Here is an 18,717-nt window from a genome sequence, read left to right on the forward strand (position 1 = left end):
TTATCGATTATAAAATGAGGGTTTTTTCAGAGCAAACGCTCTGAAAAATCCCCCTCATTATATAATCCGTTTAGTCTGACTCACCGTCTCACAGCAGCAGCTCCTACTTACTCCCCCTCCCTGTAATCACTGTGACAACTGGCCCCGCCCCTTCCTTCTCCAGGCCAGAACCACATGGCTGTGACACTCATCTAACTGTAAGTATATATATATATATATATATATATATATATGTATATATATATATATATATATATATATATATATATAAATATATATATATATAATGTGTTTGTGTGTATATATATATATATATATATATATATATACACATATATGTATATATATATATATATATATATATATATATATATGTGTGTGTGTATATATGTATGTAATATATATATATATATTTGGGCTACTGAAAGTTAGGGGAGGTGGGGGTTAATTTAGGGGCAGTTATGGTTAGTGGGGTGTTTAGGGTTAATTTAGGGGCAGTTATGTTAATAGGGTGTTTAGGGTTAATTTAGGGGCAGTTATGTTAATAGAGTGTTTAGGGTTAATTTAGGAGCAGCTGTGGTTAATGGGGTGTTTGGGGTTAATTTGAGGCAGTTGTGGTTAATGGTGTGTTTAGGGTTAATTTAGGGGATGCTGTGGTTGATGGGGTCTTTAGGGTAAATTTAGGGGATGCTGTGGTTAAGGGGGTGTTAAGGGTTAATTTAGGGGCAGTTATGGTTAATGGGGAGTTTAGGGTTAATTTAGGGGAATCTAAATCCTGGGGGCAGTGAAGTGACATATCTGGGGGTATAAGGCATATACAGTATATAAGGCATATGTGGGGAGGGCAGTGTGGCATGTCTGGGGAGGACGGAGTGGTGTATCAGGGTGTATAAGGCATATCTGGGGGTAGAGTGGCATATCTGGGGGTAGAGAAGTGGCATGTCTGGGAGGCAGGGTGGCATGTCTGGGGAGGATGGAGTGGGGTATCAGGGGATATAAGGCGCATCAGGCACAGTGGCAGATGTGGGAGGCAGCGTGGAGTGGCAGATGTGGGAGGCAGCGAGGAGTGGCATATGTGGGAGGCAGCGTGGCATATGTGGGAGGCATTGTGGAGTGGCAGATGTGGGAGGCAGCATGGCGTGGCATATGTGGGGAGGGCAGGGTGGCATGTCTGGGGAGGATGGAGTGGTGTTTCAGGGGGTATAAGGCGTATCAGGCACAGTGGCATGTGGGGGGTAGAGTGGAGTGGCAGATGTGGGAGGCAGCGTGGCGTGGCATATGTGGGAGGCAGCGTGGAGTGGCAGATGTGGGAGGCAGCGTGGAGTGGCAGATGTGGGAGGCAGCGTGGAGTGGCAGATGTGGGGGGTAGAGTGGAGTGGCAGATGTGGGAGGCAGCGTGGAGTGGCAGATGTGGGAGGCAGCGTGGTGTGGCATGTAGGAGGCAGCATGGCGTGGCAGATGTGGGAGGCAGCGTGGTGTGGTATATGTGGGAGGCAGCGTGGTGTGGTATATGTGGGAGGCAGCGTGGAGTGCTGTGGTAGGCAGCGTGGCATATGTGGGGGGGCAGCATGGCATGTCTGGGAGGCAGCGTAGCAAGCCTGGGCTCAAATGTGCATATATTGGGGGGCTGGTTGGGGAATAAAGACAAGAAATGTATTATCAAAGTTATTCTGCTGTTTGTATTTAACATCATTTGTTTATTAAATTATTTTAAATAAATGAAAAATTTACATTCATTTTTTTATCCGATTAATCGATTAATCGAAAAAATAATCGGCCAACTAATCGATTATTAAAATAATCGTTAGTTGCAGCCCTAAAGTTTATTATTATTTTTAAGTTGCGACTGTAATTTTGGATTGTCACATGTAAGATACTCAAGTCATATATTGTTGTGTAACTGAAATAAACGGTTCTAATATCACTAAATTCCTTGTTATTTACTACTTTCCTCCAAATAATTTCTGTAAAAATATAGTGGGGAGGGGCCCTGTTTTTGCCAAGGGCACAAAAAGAGCTAGCTATGGAGACTCTGCAGAGACTCTCTGAAACATTAACCCATTAATAACCCTGCTTGAAGATTCTCCATAGTTATTGGCCAAATGTGTTAACAAAGTGGCTCTCGTGCTGCTCATCAAAGAAAATGTGGAATTACTTAAAGATACACTTAATTTAATCACCTGCATTCAAGCAGAGATATCAACCATAACATACTGATAGCAAAAGAATTAATTGGCAGCTATATGATCACAGCAGTGTAGAATAGGAAGGAATCAGTTCCAGACTGTGTCACCCTGAAAATCTGCCCCTTGAGATTGGGGCAAAAACCCTGAGAGTTGTCAGGTATGTTAATCAACTGATTGCAGTGACTGCTATAGGGAGGTAAGCAGGATGGGAATCCAAAAGTGTGCTTATAGCATAACATAACTGTTATAAAAATTTTACAGTTATTATCTAAAAACAATCTATTTTGGGGGCGTCAGACACAACAGGAAATTCTTATTGACATACAAACAAATTGACTACTTACCAGAAAGGGGTAAAGCTCTTAATGGTTACAGAACACACAGACGTGACAATCTAATCACACTTAGGATCTATCTGCTTGTACCAACACTGACAGCTCTGAAATGTTTACAATCTTTGCTAGGCAACAGGACCTGTAACCTCTGCACACATTCAATTCATTTACTTAAAAGGAACTAAAGTAACACAATCCACTAACACAACAGAAACAACATGAGATACAAACCTATGGACCGCCACCCTCACAGCTTTTAATATAACTAAATGAATTTAAACTAGCCATGGCTTGTGACTCTTGTAAATTGCGGGACTATCTTGCCTCAGGGAAGCTGATGGATGCGGCAAAACTAGCAGAGCAAACAGTGTCCTGGTCTAAATCCTCTCTCTGATGGCACAGTGTACATGAGATAGTGGGGGCTGTTACAGGGGAAGAGCAGAAAAAAGGGAACCGTCAGATAGAAAGTAAAGGTTATGGAGCATGTCTGTCCCTTTAAACAGGATGCCCCCGCACCAAGGGGTCTATCCCCAGCAGCGCAGTTGCCACAGACAGTTTGATGACTGTGGGATAACTTTTTATTACGCTATATGACTAAAAGTATGTGGACACCTGACCATCACACCTTATTGGATATCCAAAACCGTGGACATTAATATGCAGTTTGAAGCGATCTTTAAGACCCTCAGCACTCGGCATTCGTGCTCTGTGGGTGTGGGTGGTCTACAGCTTCATGGCTGAGTGTTGGTACTCCTAGACTCCCCAACTTCCCAATAACAGCACTTACCGAGGAACGAGGCAGATCTAGCAGGGCAGAAATGTCATGAACTGGCAAAGTCACTGAGCTCTGCAGTGCGACCCATTTTACTGCCAGTGTTTGTCTGTGGAGATGTGTGCTGATTTTATATACCTGTTGGCAATGCGTGTGGCTGAAACACCTAAACGCAATCATTTGTACTTTTGATCATACAGTGTAAGTAAACCCATTGGCCAGCACAGCCCCACCAAACCCCCTCCACACCCTAGGTTGTGCATACTAGGTATGTTAGTATGTTACTGTGTGCGTATATATATGTTAGTGTGTTACTGTGTATACATATGTTAGTATTTCACTGTGTGAATATATATGTTACTATCTTACTGTGTGTGTATATATATGTTGGTATGTTACTGTGTGTATAAATATGTTAGTATGATACTGTGTGTGTATATAAATGTTAGTATGTTACTGTGTGTATAAATATGTTAGTATGTTACTGTGTGTAAATATGTAAGTGTGTTACTGTGTGTATACATATGTTAGTATTTCACTGTGTGTATATATATATATGTTACTATCTTACTGTGTGTGTATATACCGTATTGGCTCGGATATAGGCCGCCCCCGTATATAGGCCGCACCCTAAAAGTTTGGTGCTTTTTTAAAGAAAAAGTTTTTTTCTTTAAAAAAAGAACCAAAAAACATGCTGCCACTCTGTCCTCCCTCCCCGAGATATGCTACCACTGTCCTCCCCCCCCGAGATATGCTACCACTGTCCCCCCCCGAGATATGCTACGACTGTCCCCCCCCGAGATATGCTACCACTGTCCCCCCCCGAGATATGCTACGACTGTCCCCCCCCCGAGATATGCTACCACTGTCCTCCCCCGAGATATGCTACCACTGTCCTCCCCCCCGAGATATGCTACCACTGTCCCCCCCCGAGATATGCTACCATTGCCCCCGCCGAGATATGCTACCACTGTCCTCCCCCCCCGAGATTTGCTACCACTGTCCCCCCCGAGATATGCTACCACTGTCCAAACCCCCCCCGAGATATGCTACCACTGTCCCCCCCCCGAGATATGCTACCACTGTCCCGCCCATCCCCCCCCCCCGAGATATGCTACCACTGTCCAATGACTTCCGGATGTGCCGGCACCGGAAGTTGTATACGCGTATTGCGTATATGACCCCCGCCGGCTCTGCAACTGCAAGACACCATGGAGTCTGCTCCGGTAAGTCCGGACGGTCCGCACGATGCGCTTAGACAACCTCTCGTGCCGGCACCCCCCCCCCCCGTGGGAAGTGCTGGCAGGGGAGGCTGTCTGAGCGTATCGGGGAGTAGGATACAGGTCCCCTGCACCGCTGCGGGGGATCTGTACCTTACCCCGCTGCCTGCCCGTCGCCCGGAACTGCATGTCCCGGGCGTCAGGCGCTAGACCCCGAATATAGGCCGCACCCCCACTTTAAAGACTTAAAGTGGGGGAAAAAAGTGCAGCCTATATTCGAGCCATACGGTATATGTTAGTAGTATGTTACTGTGTGTATAAATATGTTAGTATGTTACTGTGTGTATATGTTGGTATGTTACTGTGTGTATAAATATGTTAGTATGTTACTGTGTGTATATATATGTTAGTATGTTACTGTGTGTATATGTTGGTATGTTACTGTGTGTATATATATATATGTTACTATCTTACTGTGTGTATATATATATGTTAGTATGTTACTGTGTGTATATGTTGGTATGTTACTGTGTGTATAAATATGTTAGTATGTTACTGTGTGTATAAATATGTTAGTGTGTTACTGTGTGTGCAGGAGTCGCAGGGGGTATTTGATAAGTTCAATTCCAAAATAATGCCCCAGCGGGGACAAGGGTAAGTTACAACTACAAATAAACCAATCCCGTTCCCGGGATCAAAAAATACCCTTATTATAACCCCACCCTAAAACATGACTTTTATTAATATGTTTATTAAAAGGTATAACCAAAAAAAAGATTTTTAAAAACACCAGTGTCACCAGTCCTACTATAAAAGGTATACGTCACAGTAACATAAGCTGTGTAACACTAATATTAGGTCGTACATACTGTTGATGGCTGCAGTCCTAACAACAGAAATAATTCAATTATGACCAGTGACAGAGGCTAATTAAAAACTCAGACAAGTAGCCCCCCTGACATGTTTCGCTCCTCGGAGCTTCATCAGAGGTCTGGGCTAATATATTGATAAGTTGCTCTCATACAGGTTATTTCCAGCACTTTATGACTTTATGATGTGTGAGTCCGGGAAGGTATGCTCAGCGCTCACCGCTTTGTAAGCATTACAGAGTAATATGTTATCGCTCTGGAGGAAGGAGTATATCGTCGGCAATCGCTCTCACCCTTGATGGGTTCACCGCAGGAGAATGTGACTCTCTCCCCTCTGTGAGCGATCATTCGTTGGGAGTTTGGGGTGATTATTTACATATACAGATCACAGTATGTTGCGTTATATTTGTGTTGTATGTAAATTAAACAAACTATTGCGTTGATCACTTTATATAAATATTGAGCTGCTCATCCATATTGATTATTTTGGCATTTTATGGCACTGGGTAATACCGATATTAAACATACGAAATTTAAACGTCACGCCCAAAGTCCATACCGACATTAATAACATCATTACTATTAGTTCTCGTTACGTCGGTGTCCCGGCTGCGGTAGTGAAGCGGTCACGTGACATTTCCTGCCAAACAGCCGAAAAGTAAACTTTGTGCATCATGCAGTCTCTGCTCATGCTCCGGCGGACTTTGCCTCGCCTGGTGTGCAGCCGCAGCATGGCCGTGTCCCTGCAGGTGTCCCCCAGCCGTTGTCTCTTCGATGAGCCGCTGCAGGTGAAGGTGACCGGTCTGTGCCCCGGGCAGGATGTCACCCTCCAGGCCGCGCTGACTGACGAAGGCGGGGAGACCTTCACCTCTGTGGGCCGCTACCGGGCAGGGAGCAGCGGGGAGCTGGAGCTGAGCCGATCCCCGGCCCTGGACGGTGGCAGCTTCACCGGTATAGAGCCCGAGGGGCTCCTGTGGGCCCTGGAGCCCCGGACTCCCTTAAGGAGGCTGCTGAGGAAGAACGTGCAGAGCCCGCAGCGGGTGGACTTCTTGCTGTACGAGAATCACGAGCCGCGGGGGAAGCTGCTGGCCACGGCGGCCCAGGAAAGGGGCTTCATGGGGGAGGGAGTGAGGCGTATCCCGGTGAGAGAGGGCAGGGTCCGGGCCAGCCTCTTCCTGCCACCGGGTGAGTAAAGCTCTATGGTCGGGGCTCATTGGGAGTCACCGGTCCATCCAGAGCCTTGGGGGACACCACAACGGTTATAGTTTGACAAGTGGTCTTATCGCCATAGCTACCAACGCTGTTCATCTAATTGGAACACTTGCATATGTTATCATTTATTTATATCACAGAGCAATGATCATGTTATATTTCATCAGAATAAATAGTTGGTGAAAATGCTAGTTTCTGCGATTGAATAGATATTTCACTAAATGGCCATTTGTGAAAAAATAATTTAAAGTCGACAAACTCTCCGGTGTTATACTGTGTGAGGTTTGTTGATTTGCTTTTGTAAGGCTGTATGTTACGAGTAAGGCACTGAGCAACCTGTCGGTGTAAATGAATAACATTTCATGTGGGTGATCACACAGACGTGCAGACACTAAAGCCTCCAAATAGCAGCAGCAGACGGCGGCCCTGCTCATAGGAATGTCCAAACCATATAGAGACTGTTGGGAGCTATGAGTGATAGGAGGCAGACTTCGTATAGGATATCCCATACAAAGTGCCCTTCTTGTCCACAATGAGCTCATAATCTTTGCAGCGTATGAGTAGTGTGCTACACAATAACAATATTAATTTTTAAACTGAATAAATTTTTGCCTAATTTAGTGCAAGACAGTGTGGCCCACCTAGACAAATGTATTTTGTTTGGCCTCTGACCCCCGCAGATAAACCTTGCACTGTCTTTAATTTGCACGCACACATTCACTCTTACACTTTAGATTCACTTTACCTGCATCCTTTCCTCCTCTCGGCTGGGTGGCTGCTTTAACTGCGGTTCTGACTTATAAGCGGCTTCGTTTAATAACAAAGCATAGTGCATAGTGGATAATCTGTTCCAAAAATAGCTTTCAATATGTCACAAAATAAAAACTAAGTGCTTTGCCCCAGCCGTTCCTATATCAACAACCATTAAAGCCAGAGTACCATTTGCTATGGTTATTCTGTTTGGGACCCAAATCGCCCTGTCCATCCTTCCTCCTCTGATGTCCCTTTCTTCTAACATCTCAGAATGTTTGCTGGGTATGAGTGTACCCCAGTGACCTAACCCCTAATAGGCACAATAATATGTTTGCAAACAACAAAAAAAGTTTATAAATTATGTAATTAAAATACACTCCTTCTTACTTACATGAATAAATAGGTCATACATTTACATAAAAAATCTAATGAATGCCCTGCTCATTAGCCACATTTCCTCAAACTCTAGTCATTTTAAATGTTGGGCGCTATGTAATTAATTAATTTTAAAAAATTAATTTGCTTTGTAATTATTTTCAGACCCCCCCCTCCCAAATTCCACGTCAATCTCACATGCTGAATGAATGTAGCAACCTTCATTCTATGTAGATCATTATGTGTCATTATCATACATGTTTATAGGGTGTAGCAGTGTCTAAATCTCATGATAAAACACAGCATGAATCGTGTCTTCAGGTACTGGGCCTTTTCCTGGTGTTATTGAAATTCCAGGCACCGGTGGGGGTCTCCTGGAATACAAAGCGAGCCTCCTGGCTAGTAAAGGATTCGCCACGCTTGCATTAGCCTATTACAATTATGAGGATCTTCCAACGAAAATGAAAGAGTTTCACTTGGAGTACTTTGAAGAAGCTGTCAATTACATGCTCCGGCACCCCAAGGTGAGTGTTGCTAGATTCACCATTAGGATATGCATGATTATTCCTCGCCAGCCATTATGTTTTCTCGCCCTGGTTTTTCTAAATGTGGCGTGAGGGGAAGAGAGAAAACGTCATGAGGAACTCTCACCGTTTTCGTTACTGGTATTAGATTAAGAATATTTGTTTTTTAAATATATACATTTTTTTTCATTTGTTCTCAGACTGCTGATTATTAGCCATTTCTGTTTGTTGTCATGGTTATCTTAGGCCAATCTACTAGGCAAACACCCTGACTTCTTATCATACTGCCTGTGGTAAACAACACACTAACGAATGTCTATAGAGGAATGGACTCCATTAGCATTGCCATAAAGAATCAGCTCTTTGTGGTGTTTGAGCAGGGAACGTCACCCACAAAATCACATCACTCACAAGAATGGCCGCCTCCACATCTGCAGAAGAAGGAAGTTGATTGGGATAAAATTAGATTTGTTGTTTTTTGACAAGACTGACCTACATTACTGTATACGGCACTGGATTTTGTGCTCAAGGAGTAAACAAAATTCTTCCATGGGACACTTTCAGGAGAGGAAAAGAATCCGATAATCCTGGATGTGTCAAACTTTCCACATATAGTTGCTTTTAAACTATATATCTCCAAATTCATTGAGCTAATGGTAAAACAAAAACTGTACTTCTTAATAAACTAATGCAAGTCCCACCACTAATCAAAAAACCTATTGTAAAATTGCGCCAGAATTTATAAAGAATAAAAGGCTCTTTTTAATCTTGAACTCTCTTTTAGGTAAAGGGACCTGGAATAGGACTTATCGGTCATTCTAAGGGTGGGGATCTGGCCATCTCTATGGCCTCCTTCCTGAAAGGTATAACAGCCACCGCAACTGTTAATGGCTCAATAGCCAATGTGGGTGCAACCCTTCACTACGGGGACATCACACTCCCTCCTATTGGAGTTAATGCAAAGAATGTGACGTTCCCAGAAAAAGGAGTGGCCGATATTACCAATGTTTTGGAAAACCCACTAGAAGAACCTCATCGCAAAAGCCTTATTCCAGTGTGGAAAGCGGACTGCAAGTTTCTGTTTATTGTTGGAGAAGATGACCGGAACTGGAGGAGTGAATTCTATGCTAAAGCGGCATGTGAACTTTTACAAGAAGAAAGGAAAGAAAAGCCAGAGGTTTATGTCTACCCCAGAACGGGTCATTACATCGAGCCACCATATTTCCCTCTGTGCAAGTCCTCTTTCCACAAACTTGTGGGTCTTCCAGTGGTATGGGGAGGTGAACCCAAACCCCATGCAAAGGCACAGGTAGATGCTTGGCATAAAATCCAGGCATTCTTCCACAACCATCTTAACCAAGGAGCAACCCTTGTCAACAAACTGTGACCAAAGTTATTTGGATATACAAGCCTTGCTCGCTCACTATTTCTGTCATTAGGAGTGCATTGAAAATAAATGTCCAGCTACTACAAGTTATTGTCTTTAATGTCTACTCTTTTCCATATGCACAGTTGTAGCCTAGTTACAAGAGTTCCAAACTTACGTAAAACTCTCTGAAATCACTATACATTATTAAGGGCTGATCCTGGCAAAGTTCTCCAAGACTGGTGAGCTAACACCGCTTAATGCACTACTTTCCATAATTCTCACTGATTTGAATATCCACCTTATACGGGGCCACCCAAGCTGTAATTAAAGCAGATGATCACTGGGTTTGACACTTTATAATGGAAAAAGTCAAGCCAGTGTGATGAAACTCTCCTTCCAACTGCCTCATTAGTGTTAAATTTATAGCGTTTGGTATCATACTGACTGCTCCATAAATGCTTTAACTGAAACAGTATGTTTAATAACTCTTTATTGATATATTTTGTTAGGCGCACTGTTACATCCGTTTAGTGTTTCTCTAATCTAGACCATCAAAACAGTTGAAAAGTTCCTTTGAAACTAGCACTTATTTCTAAATTTTTGTTAAATGTAATTTGCTTATTCAATAAATTAGTGATTGAGTTGATTTTGTGGTTTTATTTTACATTCAAGGGTTTGAAACTTGCAAAACATGAGTAACACTTTATATCAAACATAGAAAGGGTAGATTCAGGCTATGAATTTCCCCTGGTGGGTACAGCTGATCTTACGTTCAGGTTCAGGGTTGTACTGGTCTTCCAAGTGCCATCATGTTATGTGGCTTATGTGCCTAAAAGGTAACACAACAGTCTGTTTATTTTTTTCTTCCTCTCAATGATTTGCATATTTTTGATTTAAAAAAGGCTAAAAAATAAGTCATATAGAAACATTTGATGGCAGATAAGAACCATTCAGCCATCTAGTCTGCCTGTTTTTCCTGATGTAAGGGATTCAGAGCCCTATACGCCCTTGGTCTAATCCCATAGTGAAGATGGCTTTGTCTATCACCTGCATGTTTGCATTCCTACATTGTATTAGCCTCCACTGCTTCTGCCTGGTGACTAGTCCATTTATCCACTACTCTCTCAGCAAATTAGAACTTCTTTATATTACATTTAAGCCTCTGACCCTCTAGTTTTAGAGTATGACCTCTTGTTCTAGCATTGCTCCTCCTTTCAAATAAGCTTGCCTCCTGTACATCTTTAAATCCCTTTATAAGTAGTTAAATGTTCCTACTGCATCCTCAAGCTACCTGCCAAATACATACCGTACTTCCAGGTGTCTCTCTTTAGTTGCGCCATCTCTCTGTTTTACTGACGTCCTTCTTTTGCAGAAATGTTGGTGGGTATGAGTGTATTGCGCAGCGGTGGGCTGCCACCAACTAACCCAGGGGTCAGGTGAATTCGAGTGTCCCCCAGCTCCTTGTGCTCCCCTCATAACTAACATACGTTAACGTGTCAGGCATCTTGCAGTTTTAACTTTTTGGTTGGAGGTATAATGCTACATTAAAGACCTTTTTTCAACTCTGAATAATACCCCTCAATCAGGCACATTTTCTTCGGCTTTGTTGAGCACAGAGACCGCTGCTGGTTTACAGTTCACCGTCACAGATAACAGCAGCGTAGTCCATATCAGTTTTTTCAGAAGTCAAAAGTGCCTGATCTTTGCACACTAGGGTAACCCGGGGTAATAGTTTGCAGCGGGTGCCTTCACTGGAGGCACTGGCATAGTCTTGCTTAGGGTGGCAGATCTGGAGGGGCTGCAGCCCTGGATTACTTTACTTGGAGCCAGTGATTGGTTTCATTTCTTACTAGATCTTATTATGGAGAGATGTGCGGCCAATCGTAGCGTTTTTGCCTCATCAACTACAGATGAGACCCGGGATATGATGTCATAGTGTAACGGGGATGGGCCCCTACAGCATGGAAGGCCTGGGGCAATGGTGGGAGCTGTGCTTGGTCATGCTTAGGGCAGCAGCTCCCTTTATTGGCTGGAAGGGGCATGTCAGTCAATTACACAACATTTCATCTTGGTGCGGTCTACGCACGCATGAACCATCAGCAAGGCGTTCAAGTTTAAAAGTAAAGGCCATTTATATAACGGTATGTGACCTCATCCCACCGTGACACTGCTGTAACTACGGGGCCCGGTGAGACCCCTTGTTCCCGTCTCCTGATACCGATTCAAAAATGTTTAGAAAAGGGCCAGCCAATTAATCCCACCCCCATGCAGCCCATTAACAAAGTGAACTGTCTTTAAACTTTCTCAACTGGGTTTTAAAATAATATAGGGCCGTTGCAGATGTGTAGAATTGTATATAACTGCATATGTGCGTGTAGGACAGTAGAACTGCCTCTGCGCCACTTGGAGAGGTGCAGTCTATACCTGAACAGAAGCGCGATCAGCTCTGGCACGTACCGTACACCGATGCCCGCCAGGCAGACTTTCAGATACATGAACAGTGACAGTTCGGCGTTTAACTACACTTGAGTAAGAGAGATAAAAGTAAATCAGGTTGAGCGTTCGATGCGGTCGTTGATCTATTACACTGGCCTTTAACTTTTGGCAGAAGGGCTCGGAGGCGGAAGTGTTTGGGCATCTGGTCCTAGCTGCTCTCCGTTAAAGCACCGACGGATAGCTACTACCCAGTGCAATGCTACGGGGAGTAACGGCGAGGGCCTTTCGGCTCTGGAAGTCGCCATGCACTTCCGCACCCAGGAGGTTAGTGTCTCTCTCTGTTACACCCCAGTCTGGGCTCGCAGACGAGAAGCTGCAGATCAAAGTCCAGGGGCTTAATCCCAGGCAGCAGGTGACACTAAGAGTTCTGGTAGAGGATGAGAAGGAGTGTCTCTTTGATTCGTGTGCCCATTATGCCGCTGATAATTCAGGCACTGTTGATTTACAGAGAGATGCCTCCCTAGGGGGTGACTTTACTGGGGTGCAACCCATGGGACTTCTGTGGAGCTTGTCACCCTCCGTCATGGAGAAGCCTTACCAGAGGTTAGAGAAGAGAGATGTCCACAAGGCCCCCATGGTGCTGGAAGTGCTGGTTCACAAAGAGCACACAAGCCCAAGGAGCATACCTCGGGAAGTGGCTGCTAGAGTTAAAATTGAGAGGTTGTTTTCTGGTCCTGGAGTCCGAAGAATCAGACTGAGAGAAGGGATAGTAAGAGGCAGTCTGCATCTGCCACCAGGTAATCACCACTTTCTAGAGCACTGTATCATCACACGCAGGACTGCGGAACTATAGACAATACAATGTCATGCAGATCAGAGATTTCATTAAAATACCCTTAAAATGTATTGATACCCACCTGCCCCAGGGGTCTGTGCCACTTTATTGATTACTGTCCATTGCTTCATCCTTAGGTGATGGACCTTTCCCTGGAGTTATCGATATGTTTGGTGATGATGGAGGGCTGGTCGAGTATCGCTCCAGTTTGCTGGCAAGCCGTGGTTTTGCGGCTCTGGCCCTGCCATACTTCGCCTTTGAAGATCTGCCTCCAGCGATGACTGAATTTCAGCTGGAATATTTTGAAGAAGCTGCAAAGTTTTTGTCCCGGCATCCTAAGGTGAGTTAAGTCTGCTGCAGCAAAAGATGGCTTTTCAGTTTATTTTTCAAAAAATATTCGATGCAAGGCTTTTGTGTCAAATAATATGACATTAAGAAAATGAATTTAAGTGCAACTGCACGCTACAAGAAGCAAATATTGTATTACTGAGCATACACTCAGATTTTTAGCAAAATGTATGTATATATTTGCACATAAGTGAACACTGATTTCACACATTCAATTTGTGGCACTTAGAGCCAAAACTAGATACGGTCACGTGGGATGGTCCTTCAACACAGCATGTGGGGGGCCCAAGACTTTGCTAGATACTGCTGAACCCATATTCGCTGCTAGAAGAGCCTTGAGGAAAAACTCCTCTATTGCTATTCTCGGTTATCTCTGAAAGTAACCGAATATTCAACTACTGCCGCCATTGCCTACTTAAGACAAAGGATGTACATGTGTTATTATGTACATTGCTAAGAACTTTAGAGATCAGAACTTAATGTCATAAATCTATATTACTGAATTTAACCGTTAGGAAGTAGAAGATAGGGATACACAGATCTCCCTGCATGGCTACTAGATCTCCAGAGCTTTTCAGATTGGAAGTAGGAGTTTGCATAGTGGAATCTTATTAAAACATCACTTTTCAAACTTTTTAATTGTGTTTTCTTGCAATGAACCATAGGTTCGTGGACCAGGTGTTGGTGTTATAGGAACAGGGAAAGGAGGAGATCTGGCTCTCTCTATGATCACTTTCCTCCCACAAGTGGTTGCAGCTGTTAGCATCTCTGGTTGCTGTGCCAATACTGCTGCCAGTTTGACCTACGGAGACCTCACCATACCAGGCTTAAAATACAACATGAGCCGTGTCCGAATATCAGACTCTGCAGTGTTTGATGTTTCTGAAGCCCTAGATGATCCACTACACCCAGACAATCATCAGTGCCTCATCCCTCTAGAAAAAGCAGAGGGTCACTTCTTGTTCGTAGTGGGAGAAGATGACCATATCTGGAGAAGTTCTCTCTATGCCAAGGCTGCTGTTAAACGATTGAGGGATAATGGGAAAGAGAACTTTGTCCTGTTAAACTACCCAGGTGCAGGGCACCGGATAGACCCTCCGTGCTCTCCATTCTGTTTAGTAGCTATTGATCGAGTTCTTGGAGTACCTATCTTTGGAGGAGGGGCACTCCAGGCTCACTGCCAAGCACAGGAAGACTCATGGTGGAAGATACAGGATTTCCTCAATCGGCACTTAACATGAAAATACTGGAATACAAGTTACATGTTACATAAATAGTAATGTGCGCAATGAGATATACCGTATTGGCTCGGATATAGGCTGCCCCTATATATAGGCTGCACCCTAAAAGTTTGGTGCTTTTTTAAAGAAAAAGGTTTTTTCTTTAAAAAAGCACCAAAAAAAACATGCTGCCACTCTGTCTCCCCCCCCCGAGATAAGCTGATCACTGTCCTCCTCCTCCCCCCCGAGATATGCTGCCACTCTGCCCCCCCCCCGACTTACCAGAGCAGACTCCCGGGTGTCTTGCGGGGCCGGCGGGGGACATCTACGCAATACGCGTATACAACTTCCGGTGCCGGCACTCAGCAGATGTGCCAGCGCCGGAAGTTGTATACGCGTATTGCGTAGATGTCCCCCGCCGGCCCCGCAAGACACCCGGGAGTCTGCTCTGGTAAGTCTTGGGGGCAGAGGTAAAACGCATCGTGCGGACGGTCACCGGCTGCGGCGATGCGGGTAAACAACCTCCGCTGCCGGGACATCTGCACGATGTGCTTTAACAATCTCCCTTGCCGGGACTCCGCCTGTGGGAATTCCCGGCAAGGGAGATTGTTAAAGCACATCGTGCAGACGTGCCGGCAGCGGAGGCTGTTTTCCCGCATCGCCGCAGCCGGTGACCGTCCGCACGATGCGCTTAGACAACCTCCCGTGCCGGCACCCCCCCTTGTGGATAGTGCTGCCAGGGGAGGCGTATCGGGGAGCAGGGGAGGCGTATCGGAGAGTAGGATACAGCTGCACCGCTGCGGGGGATCTGTATCCTAACCCTGCTGCCTGCCCGGCGCCCGGGACTGCATGTCGTCGGGCGCTAGACCCCGAATATAGGCCGCACCCCCACTTTAAAGACTTAAAGTGGGGGGGAAAAGTGCGGCCTATATTCGAGCCAATACGGTTCAGAAGGCCCAGTGTCAACGTTAAAGGCATGGATACGTAAAAAGTTATTTTACAAACAATAACTGTGTTAAAAAGCACCTGCTTTTCTTCAAAAGTGAATGTGTTTGTTCTGTAAAGTGCCAGCATCTTACTTATTACTTTATTATTTGATGATGGCACAAGTAAAGAAAAAAAACTGATAGCATAAAAGCTTCTGCAGAATGTTTGTGGTATTAGTTGTTTTGTATATTTTTTCTATACAAGGTAGAAAAAACACCTTTTCCACTGCAGGAGAACATAAGGCTACTTTAGATGTTATGGGCCATTTATTTTTTTGTTTAAGTAAGTTAGTAGGATAGAGTCTCGATTTTGTATCAAACTAAACCTCTAATGAAATTAGGGGGAACATTTACCCCTTGCCAACAATTGATGTGCAGGGCACATCATGGAAATGCACAAAAAATGACTACCACAAGATTTGACAAAGGCTGGTGGTAGAATTAATGCATGGAAAGAGTTAAAATACTAGCATTTGAAATACCATAGGTTGTCTAGTTCTCAAAAATATTTGTTTTGAAGGGGTAAACTGAACTGACCGGCTTCAAAGATGTCCCAAATAGGACATGGGCGACATAATGTCCAAATGGCAAAATTCTAAATAGAAAAATGCACACCTCCTAAAAGTGGCCTTTTAGCCCCCAAACAACCCAAATAACCGTAGGTGGTATCACTGTACTCAGGAGATGTTGCTGAACACATATTGGGGTGTTGTTTGGCAGTGGCATATACCAGGATGTGTAAATTCACACCTGAAATACAATATGTGTGAAAACAGAACAAAAAATACCACAAATTTTGGCAATGGCTGGTAGTGGAATTAGTGCATGGAAAGAGTTGAAATACCCTGAGGTGTCTGTTTTTAAAAAATGTATGGTTTGATGAGGGAAAATAGAATATCCCAAATAGGACATGGGGGAGAATGACCAGATGTAAAAAATTCCAAGTTTGAAAAACTGAATTGGGCATGTCCCAAATGTAACCTTTTTAACCCGACAAACCCATGCATGGGTGGGATCACTGTACCAAGGAGATGTTGGTGAACACATATTGGAGTGTTGTTTGGCAGTGACATATACCAGGAGGTGTAAATCTCACGGGGTGTCAGCCTGTCCTGTCTGTATCTTTTATCTTTGTTTTATCTGTATTGAACAAAACAAAGAAATAAAGTGCTGCGCAAAATTTACAAACGACACCACAATATGTGCGGAAATTAAATAATACTTAAATTCATTAAAATTGATTCTTCAATAGGTTCCTCTGTTGGGAAGCCCATAGAGCCCTTTCTGGGGAATGGAGTTTATATAAGAATACTTTAACGCTCCCGTGGGAAGGACCGGAATAATGCTGTGTTGTAGCAGGAACAGCTTGGTTCTCTCAGGATTCCTCTGTGTCCACTTCCTCAATGGGCGTATTCAGCACAACGCGTTTCACCAATCGGCTTCCTCAGGTGCATAGTCTCTCCACCTCCAGTCTTCCCATTTATAGAGCCATTAACCTCTTCTCTACCAATCACTTGATTAATTGAGTCCATTAAGCCCTTCTTTACAAAATCACTCAATTACCATAAAAATATAGTTAATGGATAAAACACATAAAAACACATAAAAAATACCAATGTTGTAAATGAGGTAATCACATATGAAATAGCCACAAATATATCATACAGATCTTTTGACGCAAATAATTACATATGTTCATAAAGTGCTGCATAACGTGCAAAAGGTTAATATTTATAGTAGAATACTGGTGTTGCAATGGTTAATTTAAAGTGCAAACTGCTTCAAAGTCTGTCTGTTTATACACATCACCTGCATACACATAGCAGCATAAAACTTTGCTCCTCGTTTTATCACAATAAAATACTGAGTCAGGAATAATCACATTTAACTAATACAGCATTGGTGACTAACTCTAAGATACCGCGTAATTGAGTATATCAAAGAATGTGTAAATATTCTGGGATAAAATTACTGCAGAAAAGGGAAAGAATGGAGAAGGCAGTATCAGAGCTCAAAAAATCATAAAAAAATAAACAAATCAAAATCTTGGTTGAGTCCAAATGGATGTAATGTTTTTAATTGGTAGACCCACCTCATCTCCTCCTGACCTATCTTTCTAATAAAATCACCTCCCCTCCAGTTTCTAGTGACGGCATAGATTCCCATGAAACTTAGGTCTCTAGGATTGCATTGATGGTAGCTTCCAAAGTGAGCAGACACACTGTGTTTACCACATCCCTTTCTAATATTTTGCACGTGTTCACCAATTCGAACATGTAATGGTCTAATGGTGCGGCCTACATACTGTAGTCCACACTTACAACTCAATGTGTAAATAACATTTTTCGTATGGCAGGTAATTGTTTTTATAGGGAATTCTTTATTGGTTCTAAAGCAGGCATGTCCAAACTTTTTTCGAAGAGTGCCAGATTTGATGAAGTGAACATGTGCGAGGGCCGACCATTTTGCCTGACATTTTCTGATCCATTAAAATTAAATACAAATTAACTATTTTATGCAAAGTTTATTGAAAACGGCATACCACATCTATCCCTTTCTCACAATCTCCCCTCCCTACCCCCCTTCTCACAATCTCCCCTCTCCCTCCCCCTTCTCACAATCTCCCCTCTCCCTCCCCCTTCTCACAATCTCCCCTCTCCCTCCCTACCCCTCCTTCTCACAATCTCCCCTCTTCCTCCCTACCCCTCCTTCTCACAATCTCCCTTCTCCCTCCCTACCCCCCTTCTCACGATTTCCCCTCTCCCTCCCCCCTCTTAACGATCTACCCTCTCCCTCCCTACCCCCCCTTCTCACGATCTACCCTCTCCCTCCCTACCCCCCCTTCTCACGATCTACCCACTCCCTCCCTAGGTCACTTACCGTCAACTCCTGTGTTGGGAGCGTGAGGCGTTTGTCTCGGGTGCCGGCGCTTCACAGCTGAGTGCCGGCATATGACGTCATATGCCGGCGCTCAGCGTGAAGCGCCAGCACCCGAGACAAACGCCTCACGCTTCCAACACTGCACTCTGGGCAGCGCAGAGGCAGGCGGCAGCGGCGGCGAGCAGAGGAGTCCTGGATTTCTGTCAGTCAGGGGGGCCCAAGAGGTGCCGAGCGGTCGTTTTCAGCAACCGCTCGGCACCCCTTGGGCCCCCCTGACTGGCAGAACTCCAGGGCCCGGTCGCAGTCGCGACCCCGGTAGTTCCACCACTGCCTACAATTTCTTTATCAGATGCCCTTGTGGCTGTGTGTGCCGGCGCAGGGAGAAGGAAAGCCCAAA

At 44.3% G+C, this 18,717-nt stretch overlaps 2 protein-coding genes across 2 annotated transcripts; both read left to right on the forward strand.

Moving 5' to 3' along the window:
• Positions 1-6,098: 6,098 nt before the first annotated feature.
• LOC128504821 (acyl-coenzyme A thioesterase 1-like) lies at positions 6,099-9,719 on the forward strand. The gene is made up of 3 exons (XM_053475043.1): positions 6,099-6,567; positions 8,044-8,246; positions 9,031-9,719. The coding sequence occupies exons 1-3, from the start codon at positions 6,114-6,116 to the stop codon at positions 9,631-9,633; spliced, it is 1,260 nt and encodes a 419-aa protein (XP_053331018.1). The 5' UTR covers positions 6,099-6,113; the 3' UTR covers positions 9,634-9,719.
• Positions 9,720-12,232: 2,513 nt separating this feature from the next.
• Positions 12,233-14,526, forward strand: LOC128504960 (acyl-coenzyme A thioesterase 1-like). The gene is made up of 3 exons (XM_053475234.1): positions 12,233-12,848; positions 13,024-13,226; positions 13,900-14,526. Exons 1-3 carry the CDS (start codon positions 12,308-12,310, stop codon positions 14,473-14,475), a joined length of 1,320 nt encoding a protein of 439 aa, XP_053331209.1. The 5' UTR covers positions 12,233-12,307; the 3' UTR covers positions 14,476-14,526.
• The last annotated feature ends 4,191 nt before the right edge of the window (positions 14,527-18,717 follow it).

The sequence above is a fragment of the Spea bombifrons genome, chromosome 9 (assembly GCF_027358695.1).
Source record: "Spea bombifrons isolate aSpeBom1 chromosome 9, aSpeBom1.2.pri, whole genome shotgun sequence".
Taxonomy (NCBI): domain Eukaryota; kingdom Metazoa; phylum Chordata; class Amphibia; order Anura; family Pelobatidae; genus Spea; species Spea bombifrons.